Source organism: Nomascus leucogenys, chromosome 8 (assembly GCF_006542625.1).
Source record: "Nomascus leucogenys isolate Asia chromosome 8, Asia_NLE_v1, whole genome shotgun sequence".
Lineage (NCBI taxonomy): Eukaryota > Metazoa > Chordata > Mammalia > Primates > Hylobatidae > Nomascus > Nomascus leucogenys.
In genome coordinates, this window is record NC_044388.1 from 13,847,382 (window position 1) to 13,866,347 (window position 18,966).

General features: G+C 42.3%; 1 protein-coding gene across 1 annotated transcript in view; it reads right to left on the minus strand.

The window, feature by feature from the left end:
• The window catches only part of IL20RB (interleukin 20 receptor subunit beta), a 42,440-nt gene that overhangs the window by 22,366 nt on the left and 1,108 nt on the right, over positions 1–18,966 (minus strand). Inside the window, exons 2-3 of the mRNA XM_003265272.4 lie at positions 4,569–4,695; positions 2,823–3,013 (exon numbers count right to left, since the gene is read on the minus strand). Coding sequence (XP_003265320.2) covers positions 2,823–3,013; positions 4,569–4,695 — 318 coding nt within the window. The remainder of the gene's footprint in view (positions 1–2,822; positions 3,014–4,568; positions 4,696–18,966) is intronic.

The following is an 18,966-nucleotide window of genomic DNA, read 5'->3' on the forward strand; positions in this document are numbered from 1 at the left end:
TCTTCCATCTTCTGATGCAAGTACAGACTCCTGTTCCTCAGCTGCCCCTGCAGCAATCTCTTTTCCTGTTTATACAGGCCTTCTTAAGTACAAGGTTTTACAGCACATCCCCACCCACATAGTTTTGTAGGCACTCCCTTATCTTTATGTGACCCATGCCTGCTTTCCAACAACAGCTGCCAGCCCCCAGCAATGGTCTTGGCTGGATCCCCATGCTCTTAGGAGCCAGAGGGAGGTGGTGCTGGGTGCTGCCTGGGCACTGCAGGAAGTGGCAGTTTTGCAGTGCCCTCCAGGGCCCCTTAATCTCCCCCAGATCCTGCCACTTCAACCAACTCCTCCTGGACCAAATTCAGCCAGATGATCACCCTCTCCATTCCATGAAGTCACTCCATTCCATTCCATTCCAGTCCTGGTGCCTGGGAAGGAGGCCTAGGCAAAGGAGCCCACAATCTGCACCAAAATTCCTTTTGGTATCCCATTCCAATGCTCCTATTCCTGCCCCATCCCTTCCCTCCTCTGCTCTTCAGCTTGGGCTCCCCTTCTTCTAAACCTTCCTAATTTCCACCTAATATCATACACTCCAGTAAACTTTGACTCATCCAAATGCTGCAAATTCTGCCCCAAACCTTCCTCCACCATCACTCACAACAGAAGCTCTTCTGCCACATCATGAAAACAGAGGCCAAAGAAGACCTTTATCTTGCCTTTCCTGCAGCTCTAAACTGGTTACATTCCCACTCATTCCTTGCTCCTTCCTACCTGCATGCAATCCGCCACCCCAGGAGCCAGGTGGTCATCCTCTCCACTCCATGAAGTTACTTTCTCAAGGGCCCATCCAGGGGCTTCGTCCAGCGTCTCTGGAGCTGTTCTATTCTCCCTTCCATGATCCTCTACCCTGGTGCCCTTCCCTCCATCCACATTTTAAAGTCTGAGGTTTTCCAGGACCTTGTCCTCTCTTTGTCTTCAATATCTTGTCCCTAGACAGTCTCGTCTACTTCCAAGCCTTTAGCTGTTAACTTTGTGATGGCCCCGTGTGATGGCTCATTCCTATAATCCCAGGACTTCGTGAGGCTGAGGCAATAGGATCACTTAAGCTCAGGAGTCCGAGACCAGCCTGGGCAACATGGTGAAACCCCATCTCTACCAAAAATACAAAAAAATTAGTCAGGCATGGTGGCATGTGCCTGTAGTCCCAGCTTCTTGGGAGCCTGAGGCAGGAGGATCGCTTGAGCCCAGGAGGGCAAAGCTGCAGTGAGCTGTGTTGGCGCCACTGCACTCCAGCCTGGGCAAAAGAGCAAGACTCCACCTCAAAAACAAAACACACAAACAAACAAAACCACTTTGTGTTATGTATCTGCCTTTGAGCTTTCTAAGCCTCAGGGACTGATTTCCAGCTGCCAGTCAGACATCCATGACATAACATCTTGTAGAAATCTCAGTCTCAAAGCCCGGGGTGTCTCCTATTCTTCAAGACCAGTTGTTTCCCCCTGGGTTATCTGCCTTAGCTGGTGTTCTCACCAACTCCAGTTGGCAGCTGAATACCATCATTATCTCTCCCTTTTCTGTCCCCACAAACTTGATCCCTAAGCTCTGTCCTTTCTAAATCAGCCATGTTTCTTGGATTCATTGTCTCCTTCCCATCCCCTTCCAAACTCTTGGGATCAGTAGGAGTATTACAACCCCCTCCTTACTCTTCCCCTGTCCTGCAGGCTTGCCCTACTCTGGTTCATTTTCTACACAGCAGCCAGAGTGGTTGTTTTGTAAGATAGATCTGGTCGGCCGGGCGCCATGGCTCATGCCTGTAATCCCAGCACTTTGGGAGGCCGAAGTGGGCAGACGACTTGAGGTCAGGAGTTCTAGACCAGCCTGGCCAACATAGTGAAACCCTGTCTCTACTAAAAATACAAAAATTAGCTAGGCATGGTGGTGCATGCCTGTAGTCCTAGCTACTCAGGAGGCTGAGGCAGGAGAATCACTTGAACCCAGGAGACGGAGGTTGCAGTGAGCTGAGATCACGCCACTGCACTCCAGCCTGGGTGACAGACTGAGACTCCGTATCAAAAAAAAAAAAAAAGAGATAGACCTGGTCTAGATCCTCTCCTCTTTCATGGCTACCCTCTACTGACTTGGTCAAGCTTCATGTCAAAGCCCTTCACCACATGATCAGCTGCTTCCCTACCCCTTGCCCATCAGCCCTTGCCTCTCCTGTTCCCCAAACACGCATGTCCTTTTATACAATGACCAGTGCTTGTACTCAGCCATATTTGGCCACCTATCTGGATTCCTCTATTACTTCTTTCTCAATCCTTTTCCAGGTACCACTCCAAAAGAAAAGTTATTTATTTCCCACAGAAGTCATTACAGAAGGGCAATTTTCTGGTGGCTCTGTTAAATGTATAAATCCTCTTGCACAACAAAGCTGCTTACATGGGCAGTAAATATGCAGTTAATGAGGCAGCAAATGGGAGGCAGTGTAAGATTTATGGAGGCACAGTCAGAGTAGGGAGCAGCAGTCCTGGTGCCACCTCTTCACTTCCAGAGCAGCTTTCCTTCCAGGTTCCCAATGTCAGCATCCCCAACACCTGCACACCCTGACACAGACAGTCAGAAATGACTTGCATAGTCAAAGGGCATGAGAGAGAGCAGCATGTAGAAAGCAGTTGGCAATTTTTCAAATATACCAGTAAGGGTTGTTTGTGTTCACAATACTCTGGCTTTGCAGGACTATTTTGATGCTAAAAAGAGTCTAGAAAGTTTAGGTGAACATGGTTCCTAAAGGAGGGGCTGGTAGGGGTGGGAGTGTAAGAAGAGAAGTGCCTTACTTGAGTTTCTATTAAAGGGTTGCTTCAGGATGCTCCAGGCTGAGGTCTGTGAGCCCAGTGTGGCCCTGACACGAAGGTTGTATGGCACAGTGGCCGTGATGTCATCAGTGACATCACACTCAGGACCTTCAGTGAGTGAGCACCAGCTGCTGGGGATCCAGATGTGGCTCGTGTACAGGCTCTCATACTCCCTGTCAAAGAAAGGAGGGCACAGAGTTACACCAGCCCCTCTGACACAGGCTCAGTTACGGTTGCAAGTAACTGCCTTCATTCTCCTACTTTGTACAGGTAAGTAAAATAAGTAGTTTCTCATTATCCTAGTTCCTCCACTCTCCTCCCTAACAACCATCCATTCTCCCTTACTCCTTTTATTGCCAGATAGGGAAAGCTAGGCATAAACATCAATGTGTCTGGATCTCTTTTATCTCTTCATCTCCAGGGTCATAACCCTAATCTCAGCCACTGTCATTCCTTGCCTTGCTGTGATCTCCCAGCTTGCACACCCGCCATTCTCGAAACCATTCACCACTCAGCAGATTGTGACGTTTCTCTCCTTCATGGCTTCCTACAGGACTTAGAATGGGATCCAAACTCTTGCCAGTGGCCTTACAAGATGCTTTGGCCTTCTCTCTCACTCTGCTCCTAAGCGTGATATTCTTGCCACGTTGGTCATTTCTCCAAAATGCTGAGCACTTTTTGCCTTAGGACCTCTGACTAGCTGTTCACTCTGTCTCAAATGCTCTGCCCCTGCTGTTCTCATGGCTGGCTCCTCTTGTGCTTCAGCTATGGCATAAATATCACCTCCTCAGAGAGGCCATCCCAGGCCATCTAATATAAAGGAGCCTCAGTGTCAACTCTCTATGGCATCAGCCTTTTAGCTTCCTCCTAGCACTGATTACTATCCAAAATTCCCTGGAGCAGTGCTTTCCAAAAATAAACTTTCTGTGATTATGCAAATATTCTAAATCGATGTTGTTCAATATGGTAACCACTGGCCACATGTGGCTATTGAACACCTAAAATGTGACTAATGTGGCAGGAAACAGACATTTTAATTTAATTTAATTTAAATTTAAATAGCCAGCTGTGGCTGGTGGTTACCATACTAGAGAATGCTGGCCTAGTATATTTATCATCTGTATCCTCCTCTAGATGTAAGCTCTCAAAATCCAGAAACCTTATCAACTGTATCCCTGAGCCTAGAAGAATGTCTGCACACATAGGTGTTCAGTCTGTATTCATTGTTAATGAAATACATGGAGCAATTTCTTTGTCCTTATCACTCTTCAGTAGCTGCAGGCACCTGGACACCTGGAGAAGACTAGAGCCTGCTTGGCCCCAGGGCCAGCTGACCTTTAGGATTATAGTTTGTTTTGGCTCTAGGTATAAGCTTATAGTCAGGAAAAGTGAGGACTCCTCCACCCTTAAGGGATCTGAGTCTCCAGTGATTTATCCATCTCAAGTCAGAGTCAAACGCATTGGACAGTTGATTCACTTTTTAAAATAACTCCACCAAAATGTGTTATGCACATTCGTCTTCCCAGAGAGTTCACTGTCAAATCCACAGAACAATTTCCCTTGCTTCTTCAACTCTTTCAATGCCTTTGCAGACCGAGGGGGTGGATCTTTGGGGATAATCTATCCCTGGACTCAAAAAGCCACCTTGGCCTCAGGAGGAAGGGCTATGCCTTCAAGAACCAACTTCTGCCTAAGGGAGAAGAACTATTAAAAGAAAAAAAAACTCACCCCTGGTATTCGACAGAATAGTACACTGTTTTTCCAGGCACGATCACTGGGCTCCACATCAAGAGATGCTTCATGTTGGTTGAGAGTACAGACAGGTTCTGAGGGGCAGGCAGAATGGCCGCTTCATCTAGGATCAAGGCAGATAGGCTGGCTGACAGGTGGGCTCATAGTGGGGGAATGCCATAGCTTCAATTACTGTCTAATGAAGGGCCTCACCGGCGGAGGTTGCAGTAAGCTGAGATTGCACCACTGCACTCCAGCCTGGACAACAGAATGAGACTCTGTCTCAAAAAAAAAAAAAGCCTCACATGTTCATAAACCAGAAGCAACTCTATTTTATCATACTTATGTTAATGCTAAATTTTTGGTACCATCATTATAATTCTGACTTTGTTGATAAATGACATATCAATATTAATAATAATAATAATGACTAATATTTATCTAATAGTTACCATGTTCTATCTAGGCCATGTGCTGGATTGTTACGTGATTGTCTCATTGAATTCTCATGACCATACTGGGAGGTAAAGACCATTAGCTTTTCCATTGTACAAATGAGAAAACTCAGTCACATTATTTATGACTCTTCTGTTAGACTGGCTAGGATTCAGTGACTCTGCCACTTACTATGTGGCTTTAAGCAAGTTGCATAAACGTAAGCCTCTTAATCATTCATGGAAAACCCATGCAGACTACTGCAACATTCTCATCACCTCCCTCTCCTGCTACTGCCGTCCTCAGATGTCAAAGCAATCCTTTCATGTCCCTCAACAAGGCCAAATGGGGCACCAGCTGTCAGGTGGGAAGTACAGGCTCAGATCTGCTGTGGAGAGAGTCCATTCAAGTGGGACACCAAGCCAGCTCTGTGACTCCACCCCAGAAAGACTGCAGGCTCCTGAGCCAGTCTGGGACACAAGTATGCCCAGACTGTGCCCAGACACAGTGTGCCCAGAGTATGCACACAGTGGGACTATGATTTGTAGAGAATGAAAGAGGCCTATGAAGCTGAACCTGTTCATAAGGACTTTGGGCAGTCACAAAGCCAAAAACTTCATCCTCACACGTCACCCTAAGGTACAGTCTGAACTCTCTGCTATGTTCCTCTTTAAATGTCCAACACCTGCTTTCCTTTGCTGTTACAGTACAGTGATAACATCTACAGCATAGTGGGGGTGGGGCTGGAGTCCTCATTTGGGACTTTTCATCTCTGTGCATATCTCCAGATTGGCACCTGCTGCTTGTTATCAAGCCCTGTGACCACAAAGGGATGGAAGGCTGCTGGGGACACCCCACCTGGTTTCCCTGCCCCTTCTCTAATGTAGGGCCCTAGTGATGCACCTCCATCTCACCCTTAGCATCTATGGTCTGTTCTGTGGGGAAACACCTTGAGCACCCACAAGGCAGGCTTCCTGACCCCCACCCACCCCTAAGCTTGAAATCACCTAAGGGATGGAAAGGACAAGGGGTGGAGTGGTACAGGAGGACAGGGAATGGTCCCCTCTGACACCTTCCTCTGGTAAATTAAAAAAAAAATTCTCTAGCCAGCTATTTGGGGAATATAAAGCTATATAAATACAAAGTTACATTTTATATAACTAATTTAATTACATAATTAAATTATGTCAACAAATCCATTAATTAATATAATTTAATTATATAACTTAAAGCTCTCAGAAATGAAATCTCTAGGCACAGATGGTTTTAATAGAAAATGCTACCAAACATTCAAAGACGACAACATCAACAAAATGCAATTTCCTCTAAAACATAGAATAGGAAAGAACAGTTTCCAGCTTACTTTATGAGGCCAGTATTACCGTGATACCAAAATCAGACAAGGAAAATATATACATAAACTACATAAAAATATACCTCATGAACTTAGACAAAAATCTTCAACAAAATATTAGCAATCCAAATTCAATAATGTACAAAAAGAACTATATACCATAACCAAGTGGGATTTGTTCTAGTTATGCAGGGCTGGTTCAACATTTGAAAATCAGTTAATGTAATTTACCATGTCAATAAACTAAAGAATAAAATCATAAATCATATCAGTTGACACAGAAAAAGGATTTACAAAACCCACATCCATTCATTATGAAAAACAAGACAAAACAGGCCAGGTGCGGTGGCTCACGCCTGTAATCCCAGCACTTTGGGAGGCTGAGGCAGGTGGATCACCTGAGGTCAGGAGTTCGAGACCAGCCTGACCAACATGGTGAAACCCAGTCTCTACTAAAAATAGAAAAATTAGCTGGGTGTGGTGGCACGTGCCTGTAATCCCAGCTACTTGGAAGGCTGAGGCAGGAGACTTGCTTGAACCTGGGAGACGGAGGTTGCAGTGAGCCGAGATCACACCATTGCACTCTAGCCTGGGTGACAGAGCAAGACTCCATCTCAAAAAAAAAAAAAAAAAAAAGAGAGAAAGAAAAAGAAAAATAAGACAGAACCAAAAACTCTCTTCAAGTTAAGAGCAGGCAGGAAGTTACCACAACTTAATGAAGACCATCTACAAAAAACCTACAGATAACATCTTACTTAATGGTGAAGGACTGAATGCTTCCTCTCCAAGAGCAGGAATAGGCAAGAATGTCCACTCTTACCACTCTTATTCAACATACTACTGAAAGTTCTAGCCACTATAATAAGGCAAGCAAAAGAAGTAAAAGAAACATAGATTATAAAGGAAGTGGTAAAACTTGCCCTATATGCAAATGACATGATACGCGATGTAGAAAAATCCCACAGAATCTTAAAAAAAAATCTAAAACCAGGCCAGGCCTGGTGGCTCCTGTCTGTAATCCCAGCACTCTGGGAGGCCAAGGCAGGCAGATCCCCTGAGCTCAGGAGTTCGAGACCAGCCTGGCCAACATGGGAAAATCCCATCTCTACTAAAAATACAAAAATTAGCTGGGCGTGGTGGCGTGCACCTGTAATCTTCGCTATTCAGGAGGCTGAGGCAGGAGAATTGCTTGAACCCAGAAGGTGGAGGTTGCAGTGAGTTGAGATTGCACCACTGCACTCCAGCCTGGGCAACATAGCAAGACTCCGTCTCAAAAAAATTATATTTCTATATACCAGAAACAAACACATATACAGAAATTAAATTTATAATCACTAAAAAAAAAGGTGTAAATCTAACAAAATATATTCAGGGAAAACTCCACAATGCTAATTGAAATCAAAGAAGATTTAAATAAATGGAGAGACATACTGTGTTCATGCATTAGAAGATTCAACAGTTAAGATGCCAATTCTCCCCCAAATTGATATATAGGTTTAATGCAATTCCTATTAATAGTCCAGCAAGTTTTTTGTTAATATAAATAAGTTTTTCCTAAATTTTATAAGAAAAGTCAAAGGAACTATAATACATAAAAGGAGGGGGAGGGGCTTCAAGATGGCTGACCAGAAGCATTTCATGCTTACCTCCTCCACTTAGAAGAACCGAAATCATGTATATACAGTCACACTTTCAATACATTATCCAAAAGAGAACACTGGAACTCAACAGAAAAGTTACAGGAAACACCAAAAGCAAGGAAGGAGGAGGAGAGGCAGCCTGCTTGGCTAGGATCAGCTGGCAGCCAAGAGTGACTTCTCGATGTGGGGAGAGTAAGTGAGAGACTTCTGGTGGCCCTCATTCCCACCATGGAACCATGCAGTCCTGGCCGTGAGAGAATTCCTCAACCCTCCTAAGCCCTGAAAACATACATAGGGAGCTGCCAGTAGATTGGGGGACAAAATTGTCCCAGGAAGGGAACTCATGCTGGGTCCCACACTTTTTCTGAGACCCAAACAGTTACAGCAAGGCACCATTTTAAATCCTAGTCTTTGGCAGATGCACAAGCTATCCTGGTGGCCAGCAGCACCAAGACTGAAGCATTAGGGAAACTCAGGCTATTGCTGCTGAGACTGGGGCACAAACTGGGAATGAGCTCCCACAGCTGAGACTGAGAATCAAATGAGGCATGGGCTGCAGCTGCCAATGCTGGGAAGTGAGTGCTGCCGGGACTGAGACTGGGATGAAAACAGGCACAAGTTGCCACTGGGACTTAGTCACAAGCTGGGTGGGGGCTCCTGCAGCAAGGTAAGGGCTCAAGCTAGGTGTGCCGGCTGTTGCCAGGGCTGGGGGGTAAGCCCTGCCAGGGCTGAAGCATGAGACGGGTGCATATTCCCCACCTACTGGCCCAGGCTGTAGCCACAGAGGTCAGCCCCACCTTCTCCAGTGGGAGGACCTCAGCATGGCTACTACCACTCCTCACCCATGCATTCCGCCTGAGACCTGAGGATTGCCCTGACGCCTACCCACCATGACTGCTGCCCACTCCCACCATTGAAGGGCCTGAGCACAAGCCCACCCAACCCAGCTTCACCCCCTTCTCTGAGACACAGCGCATAGCCCAGGGCCTTGGAGGGTGACAAGGGCACCTTGGGCACCTGAGTACTCCTTCTGGGGTCCTGAGGTTGGGCCTAAACTCTCAGCTGCCATCAACTCAGCTGTCACCTACTTGCAAGTACCACCTGCAGTCCTGGAGACCGTCCTACACAGCCTATCACACCCACTGCCATCATAAAAGGACAACTCTCAGAACCCAGATAATTATCCTGCCACTGCTACTGCCATCACTTGTGCCATGCTAGCTGTCCAGGGCCCCAAGAACCCACCTGCTTGCCCAGTCCACCACTACCACTGCCAGCATCCAAGCAAGCCATGTGGAGGCCCAAGAATCAGCATTCTGGTAACCACCAACACCAGTACCAGCATACACAACCCTGGGAAACAAGGATAGGCATACTCAGACCACCACTGCCACAACTGGGGCCTGTAGACTGGCCCACCTGGCATCCCACAGCACAACTTCACCACAGACTCCAATAACTGTACCCTAAACCACTGATGAAATCACAGATACTACTAACACTGCAGCCAAAGTACCCAGAATAAAAGCAAAAATAGGCCAGGCGCAGTGGCTCATGCCTGTAATCCCAGCACTTTGGGAGGCAGAGGCAAGTGGATCACGAGGTCAAGAGATCAAGACCATCCTGGCTAACATGGTGAAACCCCATCTCTACTAAAAATACAAAAATTAGCTGGGCATGGTGGTGTGTGCCTATAGTCCCAGCTACTCGGGAGGCTGAGGCAGGAGAATTGCTTGAACCCAGAAGGCAGAGGTTGCAGTGAGCTGAGATTGCACCGCACTTCAGCCTGGCGAGAGAGCAAGACTCCATTTCAAAAAAATAAATAAATAAAAATAAAAATAAATAAATAAATGCAAAATGCTGTAGCCAATGAACACCATAGATACATCTTCAGGAAAATGTCCTCCCCTATAGAAGTAAATTCAAAAATGGGAAGAATAAACTGTTATACCAGATGTGCAGATATCAACATAAGAACATAAGAAACATGAAAACGCAAGGCCATATGACATCTCCAAAGGAACACAATTCTCCAGCAATAGACCTTAATCAAAAGAAATTTTTGAAATCCCAGAGAAGGAATTAAACATATTGATATTAAAGAAGCTCAGTGGGATACAAGAGAATTTGGAAAAACAATAAAAAGAAATCAGAAAAACAATTCAGAATATAAACGAGAAATTTCCAAAGAGATAGATATTTTTTAAAAGAACCAAATAGAAATTCTGAAACTAAACACTCATTGGAAGAAATACAAAATACATTTGAAAGCTTCAACAATAGACTAGATCAAGCAGGAGAAAGAATCTCAGAACTTGAAGACAGGTCTTTTGAAATAATCCAGTCAAAAGTTTTTAAAAAGAATGAGCAAAAGCTTCGTGACATTTGAGATAACACAAAGCAATTGAATTTGTGTATTATCAGTATCCCTAAGGGGAAGGAAAGAACAAAAGGACTAAAAAGCCTATTTAACTAAATAATATATTAAAACATCCTATGTCTAGCAAGATATTTAGACATCTAGTTATAGGAGGCTCATGATGTCCAGAGAGATACAGTGTAAAATGGTCATTATAGTTAGACTGTCTGAAGTCAAAGATAAAGAGCAAATCCTAAAAACAGCTAGGAAAAAAAGCATCTAGTCTGATGGAAACCCCATCAGTGGATTTCTCAGCAGAAATCACACAGGCCAGAAGAGAATGGAATGATATATTTAAAGTGCTGAAAGGAAAAAAAGAAAAACCTGCTAGCCAAGAATATTACATCTGGCAAAATCATCCTTCATATATCAAGGTGAAATAGTCTTTAACAGACAAACGAATATTGAGGGAATTTGTTACCACTAGACCAGACATACAAGAAATGTTCAAGGGAGTCCTAAACCTGAAAGTGAAAGAATAACATTTACCATTATGAAATCACGTGAAAGTATAAAACTCACAGGTAAAGCAGTCACACAAAGGAGGAAGAGAAAGGACTCAAATGGTACCACTACAGAAATCCACCAAAACACAATGAACAATAGGAGAAAAAGAAAGCACTAAATAATATGTAAAACAAACAGAAAAAAAATTAACAATATGACAGGAAAAAAACCTCGCATATTAATAACCTTGAATAAAAGTGGATTAAATTCTCCACTTAAAAGATATAAAATGGCTGAATAAATGAAAAAAAAAAAAGTTCCAACTATATGCTGCTTACACGAAATTCACCTTACCAGTAAAGACATATATGGACTAAAAGGGATGGAAAAATATACTCCACACAAATGAAAACCAAAAGCAAGAAGTAGCTATACTTATATCAAATAAGATAGACTTCAAGTCAAAAGCAATTAAAAAAAGACAAAGAAGGTTACTATATAGTGATAAATGGATCAATGCAGCAAGAAGATATAACAATTCTAAATATATATGCACCCCATACTGGAGCACCCAGAGTCTTAAAGCAAATATGACTAGATCTAAAGAGAAAGACTACAATACAATGATTGGGGACAGGGGACTTTAACACCCCACTCTCAGCATTAGACAGATCATCTGGACAGAAAATCAACAAAGAAACCTTGTACTTAAACTGGACTTTAGACCAAATGGACCTAACAGATATTTACAGAACATTATATCCAACAACTGCAGAATATATATTCTTTTCATCAGCCCATGGAATATTCTCCAGAATAAACCATATGTTAGGTCACAAAACGAGTGTCAACAATTTTTTTTTTTTTTTTGAGATTCACTGCAACCTCCACCTCCCGGGTTCAAGCAATTTTCCTGCCTCGGCCTCCTGAGTAGCTGGGATTACAGGCGTGCGCCACCATGCCCGGCTAATTTTTTCTTTTTTTGTATTTTTAGTAGAGACAGGGTTTCACCCTGTTAGCCAGGACGGTCTCAATCTCCTGGCCTTGTGATCCGCCCACCTTGGCCTCCCAAAGTACTGGGATTACAGGCGTGAGACACTGCGCCCAGCCAACAAATTTTTGAAAATCAAAATCCTATCAAGTATCTTCTCAGAGCACAATGGAATAAAACTAGAAATCAATACCAAGAAAAACTTAAACTAGTCTAAAGTCCAGTTTAAGTACATGGAAATTAAACAACATGATCTTGAATGACTATTGGGTCAACCAAGAAACTAACATGGAAATTTTAAAATTTCTTGAAACAAATAAAAATCGAACACAACATAGCAAAATCTGTGGGATATATCAAAAGCAGTAATAAGAGGGGCATTTATATCAATAAATGCTTACACTGAAAAAGTAGAAAGATTAAAAATTAACAATTCAACAATGCACCTCAAGGAACTGGAAAAGCAAGAACAAAGCAAACCCAAAATTAGAAGAAAAAAGGAAGTAATAAACATCAGAGCAGAACTTAATGGAATAGAGACTAAAAAGAATACAAAGGGTCAAGAAAATGAAAAAAAAAATTTCTTCAAAAAGATTGACAAAGTTAATCTTAAAACCACTAGCTAGACTAACCAAGAAGAGAGGAAACTCAAATAAAGAATATCAGAAATTAAAAAGATGTTACAACTGATACCACATAAAATTAACAGAGACTGTTATGAACAACTATAAGCTGACAAACTGGAAAACCTAGAAGAAATGGATAATTCCTGGACACATACAACCTACCAAGATTGAATCAGGAAGAAAAAGAAAACCTTAACGATGGATAATGAGTAGCAAGATTGAATCAATAATAAGTCTCCCAACAAAGAAAAGCCCAGGATTAGATGGATTCACAGCTGAATTCTACCAAACATACAAAGAAGAACTAATATCAATCCTCCTGAGACTATTGCAAAAATCAGAGACAAATGGGACTGTATTAAACTAAAAAGCTTCTGCACAGCAAAGGAAACAATCAGCCGAGTAAAGAGACAATCCATTGAATGGGAGAAAATATTTGCAAACTATTCATCCAACAACAGAGTAATATCCAGAATATACAAAAAACTCAAATAACAGCACTAAAAAACAAATCCCCCAAAGTGGGCTAAGGACATCAGTAGACATTTCTCAAAAGAAGATATACAAATGGCCAACAGATATATGAAAAAATGTTCAATGTCACTAACCATCAGAGAAATGCAAATTGAAACCTATCAATGAGATGTCATCTTACCCCAGGTCAGAATGGCTATTACTAAAAAGACAAAAAATAACAAATGTTGATGAGGATGCAGAAAAAAGGGAACTCTTACACACTGTTGGTGGGAACGTAAACTAGTACAGCCACTATGGAAAACAGTATGGATATTTCTTAAAAAACTAAAAATAGAATTACCATTCCATCCAGCCACCCACTACTGGGTATCTACCGAAAGGAAAATAAATCAATATGTCAAAGGGAAACCTCCCTTTTCATGTCTATTGCAGCATTATTCACAATAGCAAAGATACGAAATCAACCTAAGTGTCCATCAGTGGATGAATGGATAAAGAAAATGTGGTACATATACACAATGGAATACTATTTATTCAGCCATAAAAAGAAAGGAATCATATAATTGGCAGCAATGTGAATTGAACTGTATCTTAAGTGAAATAAGCCAGACACAAAAAGACAAATATCATATGTTCTCACTTATATGTGGGAGCTAAACGATTTTATCATACAGAGGTAGAGTGAAAAGACAGATAACAGAAAATGGGAAGAGTGAGTGGGTGGGAGCGGGGAGGATGAAGAGAAGTATGTTAAAAGGTAAAAACATACAGTTAGATAGAAGTGACAGGGCACAGTGGCTCACACCTGTAATCCCAGCACTTTGGGAGGCCAAGGTGGGCAGATCACTTGAGGTCAGGAGTTCAAGACCAGCCTGGCCAACATGGTGAAATCCCATCTCTACTAAAAATACAAAAATTAGCTGGGCGTGGTGGCACATGCCTATAGTCCCAGCTACTTGGGAGGCTGGGGCAGGAGAATCACCTGAACCTGGGAGGCAGAGGTTGCAGAGAGCCAAGATGGCGCCATTGCACTCCAGCCTGGGCAGCAGAGTGAGACTCCATCTCAAAAAACAAAACAAAACATATAGTTAGAAGGAATAAATTCAATGCCTGATAGCAGAGTAGGGATGTAGGACATGAATAGAAATTTCACCAAAGGGGATATATAGATGGCAAATAAGCACACTATTAGCTATTAGGGAAATCCAAATTAAAATTACAATGAGATAGCATTACACAGTTATCAGAATGGCTAAAAGCTTTTAAAGTTACAAAACCAAATGCTGGCAAGGATACAGAGCAAGTGGATCACTTATACATTGTTGGTAGGAATGTAAAATGATAACTGTTTTTCAAAATAGTTTGGCAGTTTCTTGTAAAACTAAACATGTAGTTACTATATGATCTAGCAATTACACTCTTCGGCATTTATCTCAGAGAAATGAAACTTTACATCACATAAGACCTGCACACAAATATTCATAGTCAAGCTGGAATTGGCCCAGATATCCTTCAACAGGTGAATGTTTAGACAAACTGTAGTACATTCATACCATGGAAGGGGGAAACAGATTCTCTAAAACCTCCAGAAGGAATGTAGTCCTGCCCATACCTTGATGTTAGCCCAGTGAAATGATGAACAGATTAACTGTATTTTGAAATAATTTCAGACTTTCAGAAGAGTTGCAAAATAAAACAGAGAGCTCTCATATACTCTTCACTCAGCCCTCCGTATGTACATAACCATAGCACAATTATAGAAAATTAAGATATTAATATTAATGCAATATTATTAACTAAGCTTCAGTATTTAATCAAATTTCATCAGTTTTTCCCCTAATGCTTTTTTTTTTTTTGGCCAAAATCCAATACAGGATTTTCATTTAGCTGTCATATCTAGTTAGTCTCCTCCAAACTGTTTTCGTCTGTCTTTGTCTTTTTTAATGACCTTGACTTTTTTTTTGTATTTTGAGATGGAGTCTTGCTCTGTTGCCAGACTGGAGTGCAGTGGTGCGATCTCAGCTCGCTGCAACCTCTGCCTCCCAGGTTCAAGCGATTCTCCTGCCTCAGCCTCCCAAGTAGCTGGGACTACAGGCACGTGCTGCCACACTTGGCTAATTTTTGTATTTTTAGTAAAGACGGGGTTTCACCATGTTGGCCAGGATGGTCTCGATCTCCTGATCTCGTGATCCACCTGCCTTGGCCTCCCAAAGTGCTTGGATTACAGGCATGAGCCACCACGCCTGGCCGACCTTGACATTTTTTGGGAGTACTGGTCAGTTGTTTTGTAGAACGTATCTCAGTTTGGTTTTGTCTGATATTTTCACATGATTTCATTGAGGTTACACATTTTTTCCAGACACTCACAGGGAGTACATGATATCAATACATCTTATTACTGGTGATGTTAACCGCCCTGATCACTTGGTTAAGAAAGTGTCTCTACTGTAAAGCTACCATTTTCCCCTGTATAGTGAATAAATACCTTGGGGGAGATACTTTCAGACTGTGCAAATATTCCATTTCTCCTCAAACTTTCACCTATTAATTTTAACATCTACTGATGGATATTTCTTGTAACAATTATTGCTGTGATGTTCTAGTAGTGATATTTTATTTAATTGTATTCTTTTCTTAGGAAGAGCTGTTCCTTTTCCACCATTTATTTACTCAATTATTTATTTTTACCAGTATGGACTCATGGATATTTTAATTTATTCTGTAAAATCCAACACTATTGTTATTTTGTTATTCAAATTGTTCTAGCTTTTGGCCAGTGGGAACACTTTCAAGCTGCCCGTGCCCTTTTAACTTGTTCCCACCCTTTTTACTCATGTTATTTTTATTAATAGATTTTTAAATTTTTGGAATAATTTTAGATTTACAGAATAATTGCAGAGATAGTACACAGCACTCCTATATATCCTTCACCCAACTTCCCTGAATGCTAACATCTTATGTAACCATAACACATTTGTCAAAACTAAAAAGCCAATACTGGCACATTATTGTTAACTAAACTCCAGACTTCATTTGAATTTCACTAGTTTTTCCACTAAGGCCTTTCTTTCTTCCATCCCAGGCTGCAATCCAGGATACTATGTTAACTGTAAACTTAGGCCCTCATCCTTTTTTAATCACTTCATTACTTACCACAAAATGCTCTTGTCTCATCTTGTTTTTTCCCTGCCCAGCCCTGGAATCAATCATTTCTCTAAGGAGCCCCACCCATATTGTTTTGAAAAAGTCCCAACATCCAGACAGCACCCTAGATTAACTCAGAATCTCTAGCTGTGAAGTCATGGAATTTAGCTTTTAAAAAGTTCCCCAGGTGATTCCAATGTGCATTTGAGGTTGGGAACCACAAATCTAGACTTTACTTCTGGTGGCTAAAGAATAGTTAAAATTTTGTTAAATTCCCAAATGCCAAAGACTTTAGTGTACTTCCCAGCAGGCTCTTAGGCTCCCTGAAGACAAGTTTTTAAAATCTCTCTAACCAGCACACCTCTCAGAACCTGGTACATAAATGGTGTTAAAAGAATGAAAGTTGAACAAGTAAATTAAGCTTTGGCTTCCTTGGGGAAATTAGCCTAGGTCTAACTCTTTTCTTAATCCCTCATTCGTCTTTAAATTAGACCCTTTTTGCTGCTGAACACCTATTTCATAAAACCTTGAGTGAGTCAGTCCAAGGGAAGTGGCATGAAGGCTACCCACCATAAAGCCCTGGGGCAACCTTTCCAGGCAAAAATCTTTGCATCTCTTCTCTGAAGGACGCTCAGTGGGTCTGATGTCCACTCCCTTTATTTGGATCCTCTTCTGCCACCTTTACCTCTAACAGCCTTTAAGGCTAATGCATTAGAAAAGGTAGCACCATCTTCTTTATTTCCTTTCCTTTGTCCCTCCTCCCTTCTTCTACCTTGTTTTAATGTCTCAGCTTTTTCTGCAGAGATGTATAAAGGGCACAGGCTCTGGAGCAGACCAAACCATCATCAAATCCCAATTCCTGCACTTACTAGATATAGGTACTTGGACAAATAACTGAACCTCTCTTAGTCTCTATCCCTAATGTGTGGAATAGGTATAACACCTAACTTGCAGGATTCATGTGAGAAGTCAAGATAACATTTTTGCTAACTGAAGGCATGATGTGTACTCAGAAATAGCAGTTGTGATTGACATTGTTATTATGACTATTGGTAGCATAATCAGCTTTCTTTTTTTTTCTTTTTTTTTTTTTGAGACAGAGTCTCTTCTGTCGCCCGGGCTGGAGTGCAGTGGTGTGATCTCAGTTCACTGCAAGCTCTGCTTCCCGGGTCCACGCCATTCTCCTGCCTCAGCCTCCCGAGTAGCTGGGACTACAGGCGCCCGCCACCATGCCCAGCTAATTTTTTGTATTTTTAGTAGAGATGGGGTTTCACCATGTTAGCCAAGATGGTCTCGATCTCCTGACCTCGTGATCCGCCCGCCTCGGCCTCCCAAAGTGCTGGGATTACAGGCGTGAGCCACCGCGCCCGGTAGCATAATCAGCTTTCTGAATCACCCACTATTATTTGGGAGGGAGAGGACAAGGCAAATGATTTCTATGAAAGACAGCCATGGCCGGTTGTGGTGGCTCATGCCTGTAATCCCAGCACTTTGGGAGGCCGAGGCCGGCAAATCACAAGGTCAAGAGATTGAGACCATCCTGGGCAACATGGTGAAACCTCATCTTTACTAAAAATACAAAAACTAGCTGGGCGTGGTGGCGTGCGCCTGTAGTCCCAGCTACTTGGGAGGCTGAGGCAGGAGAATTGCTTGATTGAACCCAGGAGGTGGAGATTGCAGTGAGCCAAGATCGTGCCACTGCACTCCAGCCTGGTGACAGAGAGAGACTCAGTCAAAACAAAACAAAAAAAGCCACAACTCTACCTATCTGTCCAGTGATCTAGTAAATAATAGAAGTTCATTTAGAATTTGCAGAATTCATCACAGGCACCTACACAATCCAGAGGAAATGGTCAAAACTGCATAAAGACAACGTCAGCTAAAGCAATTATCTACTGATACCACCATCTGTATAACCAACAGATAATAATAACTAACATTTGGGGGTGGGGAAATGTTGAAGTCTTCAAAGTGCTTTTGTTTGTGTCACCTTATTTAACCCCTCATAACCTCAACGTGGCTATTATGACCATTTCACAGGAAGGGAAACTGATTACACGATTGAGTCCTGAGCTAGTGAGTGACAGAGCCAAAACTCACACACACGTCTTTCTGGCTCTGACATCCTTATGATTTTACCAATGAGGTTTTTTTGGTGTGTGTGTGTTTTCTATGTCAGTTTATAAGTGTCGGAAGTGCACACTCACCTCCAGATCTACTTAAAACAGGAGTTTTCAAGAAAAGACTTATAAGACCGGCGTCATTGAAGAAAATGTCAAGTCGAAAATGCTGGGCTTTCCTCTTCTCATTCAGCCTCCCATCTTCTCGTTTCAGCTTAGTGGAGGGATGTTTTCTTGGTAACATTTCTGTTCCAACAACTAAATAACCAACAACTAACTAACCAAACAACCAGCATGCTTAGCCTGTGCTAGGGGATGTGGGGACAGCAGAAAAGATGCCCAGGCCCTGGCCTTCCAGGTCAGTGCTGGAAAGAGAAGTAACCACCTCAAGCTAAAGTACCTGGGGTCAAAGAAGAGAGAGGTCTTGGAAAGATGTAGAAGGAAAAACTGAAGATGGTGCTTCTGGTGGAAAATTATAACAATAAAGGCCAGGAGGAGGAAATGAAGGTATAATATGCTGACTGTTAAGCCAGCAGCTGCTTGTAGTCTATATTTGTTTTCAAGGAGTAGTGAGAAATAGGGTTAAATAAATATAGGGTGGGGCCTGAATATGCTGGGTGATAAGGGACAAACAACAGAATTTGGACACCATGTGCTGAACAACTGGGAGCTGTGAAGGTTTTTAAGCTAGGAAAGAACACCATAAATTTGATGTTTAAGCCAGTTCTACACCTTTGCAAAT